The sequence below is a fragment of the Harpia harpyja genome, chromosome 10 (genome assembly GCF_026419915.1).
Source record: "Harpia harpyja isolate bHarHar1 chromosome 10, bHarHar1 primary haplotype, whole genome shotgun sequence".
Taxonomy (NCBI): domain Eukaryota; kingdom Metazoa; phylum Chordata; class Aves; order Accipitriformes; family Accipitridae; genus Harpia; species Harpia harpyja.
In genome coordinates, this window is record NC_068949.1 from 4,608,863 (window position 1) to 4,623,513 (window position 14,651).

Below are 14,651 nucleotides of genomic sequence, written 5' to 3' on the forward strand. Positions count from 1 at the left end.
GTAAAATCCGCCCGAGCGGCTGCCTCGCACCGGGCTTGCTCGCGTTTCCCTAAAAAGCACAAAAACCTCGCAAAAACGTTTTGGCACCACAAACGTTTATTTCCTGTCAGCGACAACCGCCCCCCCCGCCCCTCCCCACGGCTCCGCGCCGCTGCCGCCTCCCGCCCGCTAGGCGGCGCCCTCCCGCCGCGCCGCGCATGCGCCGCCCCCCTGCCTTGACCGCCCCCCCTCCCGCCCCCGGGCCTGCCCTCGGCGGGGACGGAGCGGGAGGGCGGCGGCGGCGGCAAGGCGGAGTAGGGAGGGAGGGAGGTGGGGGGAGCGGTCACGTGCGGCGGGGGTGGGGGGGCGTGGCGTGGCGGGCTGTAAGGTCACATGACAGGGGCGCGGGCCGGGGCGGCTGGTGCTGGTGGCGCGCGGGGCGGGAGTCGGCCGCGGAGGGGCACGCACCATGGTGAGTGCGGGAGGGGCGGCCGGTACGCGGGGGGCCGTTACCCGCCAACCGCCGCTCCGCGCTCGCGCGTGTCGTGTCCCCCGTCCCCCCCCCCCCCCCCCAGCTTTCGTCGCCTGAGGCGGCGGCCTCGGCTGGGCCGGGCGGTGCCTCCTTCCCTCCCCACCTGTGGCTCCGGGCTGTGCGTGAGGAGAACCGCCCCGCCGGGCGCGGTCCGTTGTTTTTTCCCTTCGCCCCCGGCCCGGCCGCGGAGAGCCCGGTGACGCACACACCCCTACTCCCCCCCACGCCGCGCCTCCCGCTGCCGGCTTGGCCGCCCCCTTCCCCAGCCTGCGTCAGGCCGGCCGGCTCGCCCCGAGCTGCGCCCGGGCCTGGCGGCGGCCGAGGCCGCTCCGCGCCGGGTAGGGTCGCCCCAGGGAGGGCCTCCCCGCCCCCACACACCTTGCGGGATCCTCTGGTGTGCGGGGCGGGCTCGGGGGAGAGCTGGCAAAACAGCAGGGGCCGAGAGAGCGAAAAACTAAAGGTTTGGGGTGTTTTTTAATACAAACATTATATGGGTTAAGGGTTGGGGTGTTCCCCTGCTTCTCCTCCGCGCGCACGTGCCCTCGGCAATGCGGGGTTTAGTCACGAAACTCGGCTTCCATTTTTCCTACAGCGCTGCTGGCGGGGAGGCTTTGGGGAAAGTGCATGTGATAGTCCTGGAAACATCAGTAAATCTTTCAGCGGTGCCGTAAGGCAGCGCTTAAAATGACAGCAGTCGGTCGTAATCCTTCAGGGCTGGTGAAATAGTGGCCACTTTGCGCTTAGCAGGCTTGGCCTAGGCAAAGTGCTTGGTGTGCTGTGATGGATAGATTTAAAAAAATAGGTGTTTTAAAGAATCAGCTAGATCAATGCACTTTGGGTTTCTGAAGCGTGTGGATTCCTTAACGTGTGTCTCTATCTCTGTTGGTCATGCAGAAGCTTTTTAGGGCTCTATGTGAAGCCGAGGCTGGGATTTCTGCACCGTTTATCAGCTGCTGGGAGCCCTACAAGTCCTTTAGTACAGCTATAACACATAAGGACTGAATGCAGATTGATTTTGGTCCTGATGTAGCAAAATCTCCAGTGTCTGTCTGCTGCATGAAATCAAGAACATAGCCTAGCATTTGGCCAGTTTCTGAAGACCTTAGTTCTCTGTCTTCATTTTCTTAAGCTGTAACATAATTAGCCATATGATGGCTTCTTAAAATACTTCTCGTTTTGCATAGTTTCCCCGCAGCAGTATCTTCGATGGCAACTGGAGGAGATACCAGCTGTTGATATCTTTATTCCGTATGTTCTTGTCCTCTCTGGATGAGATCATGGCTAATCTCTAAGGGGTGCAGTTGAAATATTCATACGCAGTGTCTTGAAGTGATGTGTTAGCAATGTTAGGTCTGGCTGACTGTTTTAAGTGATGGTACAATTTCATAATTTGGAAGGTGCTGTGAGAGCATCTTGTTTAATATTTACTTAAAGGTAATGTGCTTCCTTGTTTGGGGGGGGGGCGAAGTATAAGGCTAATCTGGAAAATGAGTACAGTTTCTAAGGAAGAAATATGGGCATGCTCAAAAGTAACTTGTGTAACAGTTTAAAACAGCCTAAAGATTTGGAATTCGTGTTGAAACTTTTTTCTTTCTCTCTTGGCCTTCCCCAGGAGCCAAAAATCAAGAATGGTTCTAGTGTGCAGTCATTAAAAAAAAAAAAAAAAATCTTGTTTCAGCAGTTAATGCGAATATGTGCTTGGCAGAGACTTGGAAAACTGTTTGGTCTTGCATTTGACTGCCTTGTTGGACATCTGTTTCTGCTTTCCTCTGAGAATGTGAAGTAGATATAACTAGGTTTCAGAGTAATAGGCATCTTTGTGGCTTGAACTAGGGCCGCTTGCTATCTGAACAAATACAAAGTCAGTTTAGTCGTGTGTGAATCGCTGTTTTATAGCTCAAGCTTGCACCACGTCTTTTACTTGTAGGGGTGAGCAAAAAGTCAGTCAATGTTCCTACTGCTAAGCAGTAGCATTCAGATCAAACTTTCTTCTAGGCTTTTTGTTATTAATGCTGCATTTCAAACTTCAGGTCCCCAGGAGGTCTTGAAATGTGTTCTTACTCAATTTTGGATATTGAATTGGTGAAGTGAGAATGACTGTTTTATGTATACCAAATTGAAGTGGATCTAGTTGAAGTGGGTGCTCTCGTTGAGAACATAGTGTAATTTCTCCAGAAAACCCCAAATCACACTGAATTAGTGAGGTGTTGTCTGCTTTAGTACATCAAAGCAGATTAGTGCCTAATTCTTAGGAGAAAATGTTGGCTTTTGTACTAATCTTGTTGAGTTTCCCATAGAGTCACTAATATGTTTTGCAACTTGTAAGAAATGTTTGTGCAAGGTCAAAGGATGATCTCTCCTAGTTTCTCGTGTTTGGTGCTGGTCAAAAGTTTGTGCCTAGGGAATGCTGTTGTAAGGTGAGGACAAACGTTTGATGCTCATAGTGGATTGGTGCCTGGAGCAATATTACGGGTAAACTTGTAACATCCACCCTATCTGATGGCAGAGTTGTGTAGCTAAGGTAGATTGTATGATGAACTGCTGCCTCTTGAACCTGCTAGTGCTTTCTTTATTTGCCAAGAGAACTATGGGGCGTAGAAAGAGGCAGCAAATAAAAGTCCCTATTCCCCTTCACCAGCCAGGGGGATGCTTTAGGCCTTGTATTATATCCCCTGTTTTCTCTTTTCACCCTAATTTGCTGTTATTCCTCTTACTTCTGATCATCCTTGTTACTGCTGTTTATGCTGTAAGTTATAGTGGATATAAAGCAATACATAGGGGGTTTTTTTGGCATAATAGCTCAAATCTTAAACCAGATGGAATAAATTTGTTAAAAATATATTTTTTTTAAGTGTGGTTTAAAAATGATTATGTTTTTTAAGGTGAAATCAGCGATTGGAAACTTTGCAGTGACAGAAACTGAAGTTGTGCTTGCAACAGTAATGTTTTAAATATTAATTAGTATTTTAGTGTAGTTGTAATAACGGTAATTATGCTGTGTACTTTTTTATAAACATTAGATATTTTGTAAGAGCTGTCACTGCTTGTAACTGGCCTAATTTCAATTATTTGCTAGATGAACAACTGTCTTTTGTCATTGCTATTTCTTGGGTCTCTAATACATTAATGGCTTTGTAACTTCATGGGAGCACAAATGTTTTTCCCCAATGTATAGTGTACAGCTGCAAGTAAATGCCACATTTAAAATGGAGTGTCCACTGTGTAGTAACTTATCTAATTCTTGTCATTCCAGAGTTTTCTTGGAGGCTTTTTTGGTCCTGTTTGTGAGATTGATGTTATTCTTAATGATGCTGAAACACGAAAAACAGCGGAAATCAAAACAGAAGATGGTAAAGTAGAAAAGCATTTTCTCTTCTATGATGGAGAATCTGTTTCGGGAAAGGTAATTTTTTTTTTTTTAAGTGACTGTTAATTACTGTACTGATTCTGGCATGCAAGTGCCTGTAGGAAGGCAAATGAAAACCTGATACAAGCAAGAGCTGCAATTTCAGCTTGTGTTGTTATTCAGAGAGGAAACAGTGTTTTCCTATATATGGTCTTTTTAACCATAGTCATTCAGGCAATTGATAAAACTGAATGTTTTGAATAGTAGCTGTTTATTTGTTTCCAGTCATCTTGTATTTATGAATAAGATTTTTGTGCAGCCATGTGCAATCCTATCATTGCTTCTGACAAGAAAACTATTCCAAACTGGATCCCCCTGCTTCCCCTTGAACTCCAAAATCTACAACCCAGCATGTATAACAGTAATTTTTGGCTGGTGCAGCCAACCTGCTTTGCATACCCTGAAGCTAAGCCTTGCGTTTCATGCCCTGAAGTGGTTTCTGGAATTGCATCAGAGGAGCAACATATGAAGTTTAGTTGGCTGCTGAGTCAACAAGAGTTTTTCTTTTTGGGGGGCGGGGGGGGGGGGGGAAGATGACATTGCCAGAGGGATTTCTCTACTCTTGGTATTGCACCTAGGAACTCCTTGCCATCACTCTGGTTTTACTGGAGCCATTCTCACTCTCTGAATATTTCTGTTATGATTCACTTTTCCTTCAAAAAACTTGAGCCAGGTATTGGGTTCTGAGATTGACTTCTAAATACCTACTTCAGTCTTGACTTGCCTATTGTCACTGGGCGTCTTACTGCTCTTGAGATGTGTTTCCATGCTAAGATCTTGGTTCTCTAGAAAGATCTGTTCAGGGATGTGAAACTCTCTCACAAGATAGGCCTCAAACTCAGGAAACTGAGGGAACTAGTTTTCGTATGTTCACTGGTCTGAGTGCTTCTCGCTTGTATCAGTGACGCCTGAGAGGTGCCTGGTGAGTTTTGGCTAACACAAGCTCAGTGGGATGAGGAGGTCTGGAAGACCAGTAATTTATTGGACAACTTCCCTCTACCTCTTTCCTCCTTTTCACCACAAAGTTAGATTATTCAAGTGGTTTACTTCATACTCAGATATCAATGAAATACTGGTTTTTAAGGTACAGGAATTTCTCTGGTCATCACTACCTTGTAAGAAAACATTATATATGCTTAATATTTACATGTTTCTGTAGAAAATAACCTTATGGAATCTTTTCTTGTGAGATGAGGTCTGTTTGTGAGAATCAAATTCACAAATGAAGATCTTGATACTAGGTTTCATTATCTGTTATTTTTCATTGACTTCTCTAACATCAATACTTAGTTATCTACTGAGGAAGGAACTTAAGTTCACTTGACTTGAAAGGAATGCATCTCATGGCAGTTCTTTTTTGGACTTCCAAATGTGACTGTCAGAAGATGCTTTGAAGCTCTCTGCATTCAAAGACGGCAAGAGGGTCATGACTGGCTTAGGTGAGCTCTGCTTAAGCTCTGGCTTGGATTCTCAATTTTGGGACTCGAAAGTTTCAAGCTTAGTTATTAAATTCAGTCTCATGGATGATTAGTTTTTTCTTAAATGCTTTAGTGGTGCCTTGGTAATGCTGTCCTGGTTTCGGCTAGGATAGAGTTAATTTTCCTTCTAGTAGCTTGTGTAGTGTTATGTTTTGGATTCAGTATGAGAATAATGTTGATAACACACTGATGTCTTCAGTTGTTGCTAAGTAGTGTTTATACCAAGTCAAGGATTTTTCAGCTTCTCATGCCCAACCAGCAAGAAGGCTGGAGGGGCACAAGAAGTTGGGAGGGGACACAGCCAGGACAGCTGACCTAAACTGGCCAAAGGGGTATTCCATACCATGTGACATCATGCCCAGTATATAAGCTGGGAGGAGTTGACCTGGGGGATCACTGCTCAAGAACTAACTGGGCATCGGTCGGCAAGTGGTGAGCAATTGCATTGTTCATCACTTGTTTTGTATATTCCAATCCTTTTGTTATTATTGTAATTTTATTATTGTTATTATTATAATTATTAGTTTCTTCCTTTCTGTCCTATTAAACTGTTCTTATCTCAACCCAAAAGTTTACCTTTTTCCTTCTGATTCTCTCCCCCATTCCACTGGGTGGGTGGGGGGAGTGAGTGAGTGCCTGCATGGTGCTTAGTTGCTGGCTGGGGTTAAACCATGACAAATGCTTAATTTCATAATCAGCTGTTTGATTTGACTGCTTTCAAGCTCAGGTAGTGCTTGAAGAGGTCTCAGTTTTCATAGGCAAGTGGTAATATTTTTTTCCTTTTTAGTGAGATCATGTATTGGAGTGAAAGTGTTGAAAAAATTTAACTGGTGGGTTTTTTTGCCTTGGTAGGTGAACGTCTCCATTAAGCCGCATGGGAAGAGACTAGAGCACCAAGGAATTAGAATTGAATTTGTAGGACAAATTGGTGAGTTTAAGCTTTAAAGGGGATGTTAGGTGCATGTGGTTTATGGCACTTGGCACTTACGGCTGTCAGCAGTTTGGCTCAAACATTGCAACCTGATTGGGTTAGTGGATGACGAGTGCCAAAGGAAGATTATATCCTCCTTATTTTAATGCAAGTGATGCACTAATTTGTGCTAGTCAGAAAGTCATTGGGAAGGAAGACATGTACACATGAGGGATGGTGAGTATTCTATCTGTCTCAGACTGGTTAAAAGTTTGATTAAGAACCACTAGAGATTTCTGAAAACTACACTTGTGCTCTTTAATTCTGGCTCTGAAAGAGAAGAGGCATAGAAAAGAAGTGATGGGACAGCCTATAGCAAAATACTTCTAAAATTTTTTGGTGGTTAGTTTTCTAAAACCTAGTTTTATACTGTTAACATAAACCAGTATTGATGCTTTGGAGGTTTTCTGTGCTTTTTAGCAAAATAGTACGGTATTGACATTAAAAATGTAATTTTCCTATAACTGTATCTAAGTCAGGTTAGATTTGAACTATGAAGAATCTTGGTCGCATCTAACTTCTTTTTACCAGTCAAGGTAATCTCTCTGCACCCTTAGGCTGATGCTAAAATTCCTTCCCTCTCTGTTAGAGGGTTGTTTGTGTTATTGTCCCCCTTGGAAGTAATTATTCAGGTTTCAGCCTCATACCATTGACTTTGATTGGATTTCACAAATTCTCTAGTTCTGATCAGTCAGTAGGCTCCAGTACTTTGTGTCTGAACTGTTACGTAGCAGATATGACTGAGTTCTGACACCTGCTGCTTTATGCTTTCAGGTTTTGATCAGTGGGGCTGTAAAAGCAAACTTTCAGAATAAAGCAGTAGTGTGATGGGCATGATGCATTTAGAGTCAGGGAAAAAATAGAGCTCATGTATGTCAGCTTCATTTAGTCTGTTGCCTTCTAGTAGCTGTACAGGCTGTTCTTCATTTACTCTGATGTATAAATTTTATTCTCTGATGACTTTGATGTAATGTTGCTTGAATTTTGCATGTTTCTGGGACTTTCTGTTGTGCTACCATTTAGAAGTCCTCAGTTATACAGAAGTGGTTTAAGTACTGCTTTTTGTACTTGTCCATGTTTTCTTGCATCCTTTCAAGTTTTAATACAGTAACACAAAAAGCATCCCAGTAGTGTGATTTGTCTCTGCGCTAGTTGGAGACTAGCTCCAGCTGCATGTCAAAGATGTATTTTAAACCAGCTCTTCAGAATACAACTTTTCTGACTGACACAAAAAGTATTGGATATGCAACAGTAAATAAACTTTGTATTATATCAATGCTTGTCATAGCAAACAAAGTACACCTTACATAATTTGTAGTCATATTAGAAAATAAGCAGTTATTAGTTATTGTCATTTTCTACCAAACTGGCAATGATAAACTGTGGAGTTGGTGTGTTTAGTTCATTTATTCTCTTCTGAAAAGCTTCAGTCTGTGTAAAACCAACTACCACTAATGTTCTTAGCTGATACTTTCAGTTGTGAATTGTAGAGGAGCTTGTTTTTACATACTAAAGTGTTTGGATTTTTTTTATGGTAATGTTAATTTTTTCTAACTTTCTAAGTTTTTATCTCGGTGGGAATTGCATGACATGGATCTAATAAATAATAGTGACACTGGTCTGGGGACAGGACATGCTGTTGCTGTGAAACTGGTGTGTCTATGCTTATGTATTGAGAACTTGTTTCCAAATGACTGACTTAGACCAGTGGTCATAATAAGCCATTTGACTGTAGACTAGTAGTAATAATAAACCATTTGATAGGTGGTGTTAATCTGCAGGAGACCAGTTGAGATCACTGGCCTGTCCTAAATGAGCCAGTCTTGATGTTGCTTAGGTTTTGTCCCTTCAGCAATAAATGCTGGAAGCCAAAATCGGACAATGCTAATTACAGAGAATGCAAGGCAAGAAGTACCTATTAAAGCTAGCTAAACTGTCAGTAAAAAAAGATGCCATGCTAGTGAAGCTTCAAATATGTATTCTGTTCATTGCAGTTAGCTCTTTAGGAATGCTTACTGTAGGCTGCTGAAACTGAAGATAACTTTGAAAAACTGGGTAAAACATTTGGTCAAATATGTGTAACAAATCAAATTAATCGCTTCTGTTGTCCTCTCCCACCTGCTTCTGCCAAATTGGAGACAGTTTTGTGTGCTAAAAATAAATACTGAAACATGTTTTCCTTCAACTTCCTCAACTTTAGAACTCTTCAATGACAAAAGCAATACCCATGAATTTGTAAACTTAGTGAAAGAACTGGCCTTACCTGGAGAACTGACCCAAAGCAGAAGCTATGACTTTGAATTCATGCAGGTTGAAAAGCCATATGAATCCTACATCGGTGCCAACGTCAGACTGAGGTTTGTAACTGTTAAGCTTTCTCTTCTCTCCTCTCCTCCCCTGCAGAAAATTAATAATTTAGCAATTATGCTGCCCCCCTCCACTTCCTCCTTTTGCATTTCACATCAGACATGTAACAGCCAGTAGCTGGTGTGCATTGATTGGAGTTGTTGAGATTGTGTTATAATGTAGCCTTTTCTACTTTAATTGGAATTGCTCAGTGTTGTTTGTATAGATAAAATTCTTTCATTTCAATCAAATGAAAACAGTTTGGGTCTTTAGGAAAAAAAAAAGAAACAAAAACCACAATGAAACAAAACACTCCCATATTTCTACCTATAAGTGTTTTGTCTTGTATTTTGGTGTCTTATTCTTTTCTGCTTAGTCTTACGAGAATGTACTCTTGTCTTTCAAAGAATACCTGTACTTCAGAACATAAGGGCTTTTACTTATGCAATTCTGAATAATTATGGCTAACTTGGTGGCTTTCTTCCTAGGTATTTTCTAAAAGTGACAATAGTGAGGCGGCTGTCAGACTTGGTGAAAGAATATGATCTGATTGTTCACCAGCTTGCTACATACCCAGACGTAAACAACTCCATTAAAATGGAAGTAGGCATTGAAGACTGTCTTCATATAGAGTTTGAATACAATAAGTCAAAGTAAGTGTCACTTAGAACAAAACACATTCAGGTAAATACCTTGGGATAAAAGGGTAGAGCATGTGATATTTGATGAACAACCTTGGCATCTGGAGACTTAAAATGTAAAGCAATAGTTTCAATGACTGTTGTGTTGAGCTGTTTGGTTACTAATTATACAATGGCCTTTTTTTGAGGAATACTTGTCTGTTCTGCCTTCAGTACTAATAGGAAGGTCACTAGCAAATATTTAAGACTTGATTTCTGCATTTATGCTTTTTTCAATATAACTGTAATATTTCCTTTACTAATACTGCAATGATGGAAAGGTGCTAATCGTACTGATCTGGCTGAGATGCTTAGCTCAGTGGGGAATTAAGCTCTAAGTTAACAGGCAGATAAGGTAACTGCCTGTATAACTTGTATTCAAGAAGGTGTAAAAGTTGTGTTTATTCTTTAATGAAAACCCCTATTCTGTTCTTTTAAAGGTATCACTTAAAGGATGTGATTGTTGGAAAAATTTATTTCCTCTTAGTGAGAATAAAAATTCAGCACATGGAGTTGCAGCTGATCAAAAAGGAGATTACTGGAATTGGTAAGAGAAGAAAAAGTCCAAAAGAAATGGCAACTTGTATGCTGGTTGAGCCTTATGCAAACCTGGAGAGTGAAGTCAGTAGTTGCAGCTTTGGCTAAACTAATGCTTCATGTGCTTCCTTCTCACTGGTGTTTGACTACCATTTGCATTTTGTGCTTTGGTAATCATACTTAGTAGTCAACATTGTCAGTCTGTAGCGTTGTTCTGGGATTGTGACTGTTGGGCTAGCTTCACAAACGTGAACCCTTGTAAATGGAACTTGGGCATAGATATGCAGCAGCTTAATCAGCCTTGATGGATAATGAACAAGGGTAAAGGTGTAAAATGCATCCTGAAGACCCCCTTGCCTCTGCAGAGATTAGTTGGTCAAGTGGGCTTGGTGAAGATTAGCATGAATCTCTCATGTTCTAGAAATGTGTCATTTTCAGTCAGCTTAAAACGGGTATGATGGAAATACCAAGAGGCTTTGAAGCAGGAACAGCTTGGTTATTGCAGATCAGGCTTGTACAGCCTGGAACTAGGAAGGCAGTAAGAGGCTGTGGCTCATGACTTCATTCCCCAGTGGCTGGGGCCTTGGTGAGCTCTTTGTGTGGAGAATAAGGAAGCTTCCATAGCAATAGAGGAAGGGCAGAAAGCTCTACTTTGTTGTTGGCTTTTGTGGCTAAGTTAGGTACTCTAGTTTCTTCACCCCAGGCTCTGGAGAAAGGTGGCTTTTGTGCTGGGTGATAACCCTTCAGGTTTTCAGTCTGATCATGGCCTAGCAGTATCAGTTGCTAGTGCTGCCCACCAAACAGAACTGTTTCACAAGTCCTACCCCACATGCTTGTCCCTTGTTTAAAGCCTGCATACTCAAGGCTCCTTTGAAGCACTGGCTACTGCCTCTTCTGTGTCACTGTGGAGAGGAGAGAGTAAGAAACAGATGCTCTGCCTGGGAGAGGGTTCTGCTTGCTTTAGCTGTGTGTAATTTACATGCAAGACAAAGGCAAAAAATGCAGTATTGTGTAATCTAAATGCTGCAGAGTAGAAATTGCTGTGATAAAGTTTTGATGAAGCTTTGTAAATGTTTAAAACTGAAGTGTGTGTTCTCACAGTGAAAACTTGTTTCACCAGGACCCAGTACCACAACAGAGACTGAAACCATTGCAAAGTATGAAATAATGGATGGTGCACCAGTTAAAGGTAAATAACTGTGCTTGTTTTAAAGGATAAGCATTTTGAGTTAAAACTGTATTTAAAAAAAAATCTGGAGGAGAAGAGATGACTTGTATAAATTTTTCTTGGAGAAACCACACTTCTCCTTAGGTTGCTGAAATGATAGTGGATTTTCCTATTCAAAGCAGACATTTTAATTGACTTAGGACATTTCACTTGGGATCCTAGTAATTCTTACACTTATTTACCATTGGAAATTCTATGACTGATCCTTTTATCACTTTGGTTCAAGCCTGACTCAATGGTGTAGACCAGTTCTAGAGAGTTCAAGATCCTTTTGTCTTGCCTGGCTACCATGCTTCCACTGAGAAAGGGTTCCCACTTTTGATTCACACTTGCCTCTGTTCTCAGTGTTATGTTTGTGATGGTTTTTTGGTGGTGTGTGGTTTTTGTTTGTTTGTTTGTTTCTCCTTTAACCAAGAAAGGGGCACAGACAGTGCTTGGGAAACTGCCTTTATTTTGTGTGTCTTCTGAAACTGCATTAATGACATCCAGTTTTAAGGAACTAATTGAAACTTTCTTTTTTAAGGTGAATCAATTCCTATAAGACTGTTCTTAGCAGGCTATGACCCAACTCCAACAATGAGGGATGTGAACAAGAAATTTTCGGTGAGGTACTTCTTGAATCTAGTGCTTGTGGATGAAGAAGACAGACGATACTTCAAACAGCAGGTATGGTCTCTAGGAATCTTGTCGCAGAATTATCTGGACTGTTGTACATGCTGCTTTGAATGTTCAGCATGTTAGAAGCCACGTGTGCTTCATGTATGGCATAAGCATTTCTGCTGGCGAGCGTATTGGAAGTTGTATAGAAAATGTTAGCTTGCAAAAAGGAGCCGAGGGGGATGATGGATACTATTTCAGCAGGGATAGGATGCTCAGTGCCGTAGAACAACTTTGGATTCTGAATATCCAGACAAAACACTTTGTGGGTAAAATGAGCTACAGGTGCATTTGTTTGCTTGCTTTCTTGAACTACTGCAGATAGATTTCCCCTCCCAGCATTAGCCTGGGTTCAAAATTGCAAAATTGTAATAAGGGCCAACACATTTGACTGAAAACATAACAGAAGTTGAGGTCATGCTGAGGCAAGGAATAGTGAAAAGGGTCACTGGAATGAAGCTATGTGGATTAGACCAGAATCTTCCTTTTAAAAAATAGACAAGGCAGTATAATTAAACATGGAAAACAAAAGGTAACTGGAGCATATAGTGCCTATGATGGGCTTTGGATTTTGAGAAAAGAAGGAAGAAAAACTTTTTGAACCCTTTAATACTATCAAAGTTGGGAGTAGGATTGTTAAGTGGTGACTGCTCAAGCTTGATAATGGTAAGTGTTCAGGTAGTAACTAGATATGTAAACTTAATTGTGTCGTCTTTCTGTTACTTTCCCTGTGTGTACTGCACTGTTCTGTAAGTAATGGGGATGCAGTTTTTTGTGGCGTGGGGGTTTGCTGTTTTGGGGTTTTTTTTTTCTTCCTCAAAGTCTCTGCCTATCAGGAACTTAAGATACTTGATGCTGCTAGCTTAATGGTAAATGGTGGTTTCAGAAGTGTTTGCTTCCTCAAATAGGAAATAATCTTATGGAGAAAAGCTCCTGAGAAGCTGAGGAAACAACGAACAAACTTTCACCAGCGATTTGAATCTCCAGAATCACAAGCATCTGCTGAGCAACCTGAGATGTGAACTGGTATAACGTGAAAAACTTTGCGATGCTTCAGCAGGTTAAAGATGGCAGCAGCCTGTGGGAAAAGAAGGCCAAAATTCTCATTACAACTGTCTTCCTTCATCTTGCAGTGCTGCATTTACCATACTACTAAAGCGTTCTTCAGTTAAACATTCAAGTATGTATATACATTTAAAATAAAGTGCTTTCTCAAACACTGGAACTTTCTTAAGCTACTATTTTATACTGCACATTTACTTTTATTTGATAATGTTATATGCACTTGGATATGCATAAGCTTAAATCTAGTTATTTCCATGCATGGTAGGCTGGTATATTTGATTTTTGCTGATCACGTATACAGTGTAGACGAAAGCATTTCCCTCCTCTCATGTTGTTTCTTGCATGTTTCTTTCTAATGTTGCTTATTTGCATTTGTTTTGTTTTGAAACTACAGTAAGACACAGTTGACTAAATCACACTAAAAATCAAGGTGTATGGTGAATTTGTCCTATGACTTCTCATTACTATGTTAGACAGGGTTTAACTGAAACTGCATGTGTATGCACTATGACTGTGATAACTGTGGAGCCTGCAGACACCTTACCAAGGTTTCTAAGAAGCTTTGAATCTGTTGGTAGCAAAGAATGTTAGGAAGCATCTTTGCCCTCCCTCCCCCAATTCTCTCTCTACCATACTTTTCTAAGCCTTTCATGTGAGTCACTCCTGACTTTTGGGAGTTTGTTGCCCGGTAACTAGTGACTGTAGAGATGTTGTCAGGATTTCACCTTCAGGTGGTGAGTGGTTAAAGTATTTGAACGTAACTATCTCTTATTGATGAAATAAATGCTGGTAACACTGATTATTTTGCAAATATGTGAAACCATGTGGTTCCTCCCGGCTTCATGCTTCCACTGTCTTCACAGTCTGTCTCCTCACTGTCCTGACAGGAGAGGCAAAACATCCTCAAAGGACATCCTCCTCCTAGTCCATCTGGGCCTGCTATGAGGGCAGACAAGCTTTTTGTGGTCGTCTGGAAAGGTATTTTGAAGCCAGGCAAGCCCTAAAACTGTTAAAAGCTTGCCTGGCACAGCAGATCGTTTGTCTTAATCATCTCATATGCATTTAGTCTTTGAAGAAATAGCTAAAAGGAGTTAGCCTTCATCTATTCACAACTGAGCACGTAGTCTGTTATCAGACGTGTGGCTTGGGCATAAAATGAAGCCTGCTGTGTGGAAGGCTACTTGCGCTTGTAGTTCACTTGGCCTTTAAACCAAGACTTCTCAACTCCGGTGCAAGTGTCATTGGTAACCTTACTTTATGAGTAAGTAAATAATCAAATTACATTTCTGTAAGAACTGTTTTATTACTGTGGCACTTTGATAAAGCAGACAAAGACTCTGTGTACTTTATGCTAGGATACTTCTAACGCGGATATCTTTGAATGAGAGCAAATTTAACTCCCTCATGTAAGTGCCTGTTCAGAAATTTAAAGAATAAAGTAAAAAAGCCAAATATTTTCATGGTCACTTGCATGTCGTAATCTGGAAATGATTCCAAGAGATTTTGAAAACTTGATTGTATTTAACCAGCCTCAGATTGTGCAACCATGTATAATAAACGGGAAACATACTGAGCTGCTATTTGAATTATTAAAACAGCTGTATTCTCACTAACATCTGGGTCGTCTGTGTTGATTGGCTCTGCCCCTTGCAGCCACAGCGCCCGTTGCTTCAGGATACCTGTTAACGAGCGCACCAGGCGGCAGAGGGACGGAGGTGCCCGCTCACGGCGGGGTCTCTCACGCCGTCTCTGCCGCGTAGCGCCGGTGCCGGT

General features: G+C 41.8%; 1 protein-coding gene across 10 annotated transcripts; it reads left to right on the forward strand.

The window, feature by feature from the left end:
• Positions 1-339: 339 nt before the first annotated feature.
• On the forward strand, positions 340-14,491 carry VPS26A (VPS26 retromer complex component A). 10 transcript variants are annotated; one of them, XR_008236849.1, is made up of 11 exons: positions 3,033-3,257; positions 3,765-3,914; positions 6,248-6,323; positions 8,566-8,722; positions 9,200-9,364; positions 9,832-9,938; positions 11,049-11,117; positions 11,680-11,822; positions 12,722-12,846; positions 12,947-12,993; positions 13,742-14,491. XR_008236849.1 is itself a non-coding variant. In XM_052798644.1 (10 exons), exons 1-9 carry the CDS (start codon positions 3,042-3,044, stop codon positions 12,833-12,835), a joined length of 1,197 nt encoding a protein of 398 aa, XP_052654604.1. In that variant the 5' UTR covers positions 3,033-3,041; the 3' UTR covers positions 12,836-12,846; positions 12,947-14,491. The 10 variants fall into 10 exon arrangements, 6 of the variants coding, with proteins under 6 accessions (XP_052654606.1, XP_052654604.1, XP_052654603.1 ...); XR_008236850.1 differs by having other exon boundaries at positions 13,766-14,491; XM_052798644.1 differs by having other exon boundaries at positions 12,947-14,491.
• Positions 14,492-14,651: the final 160 nt, after the last annotated feature.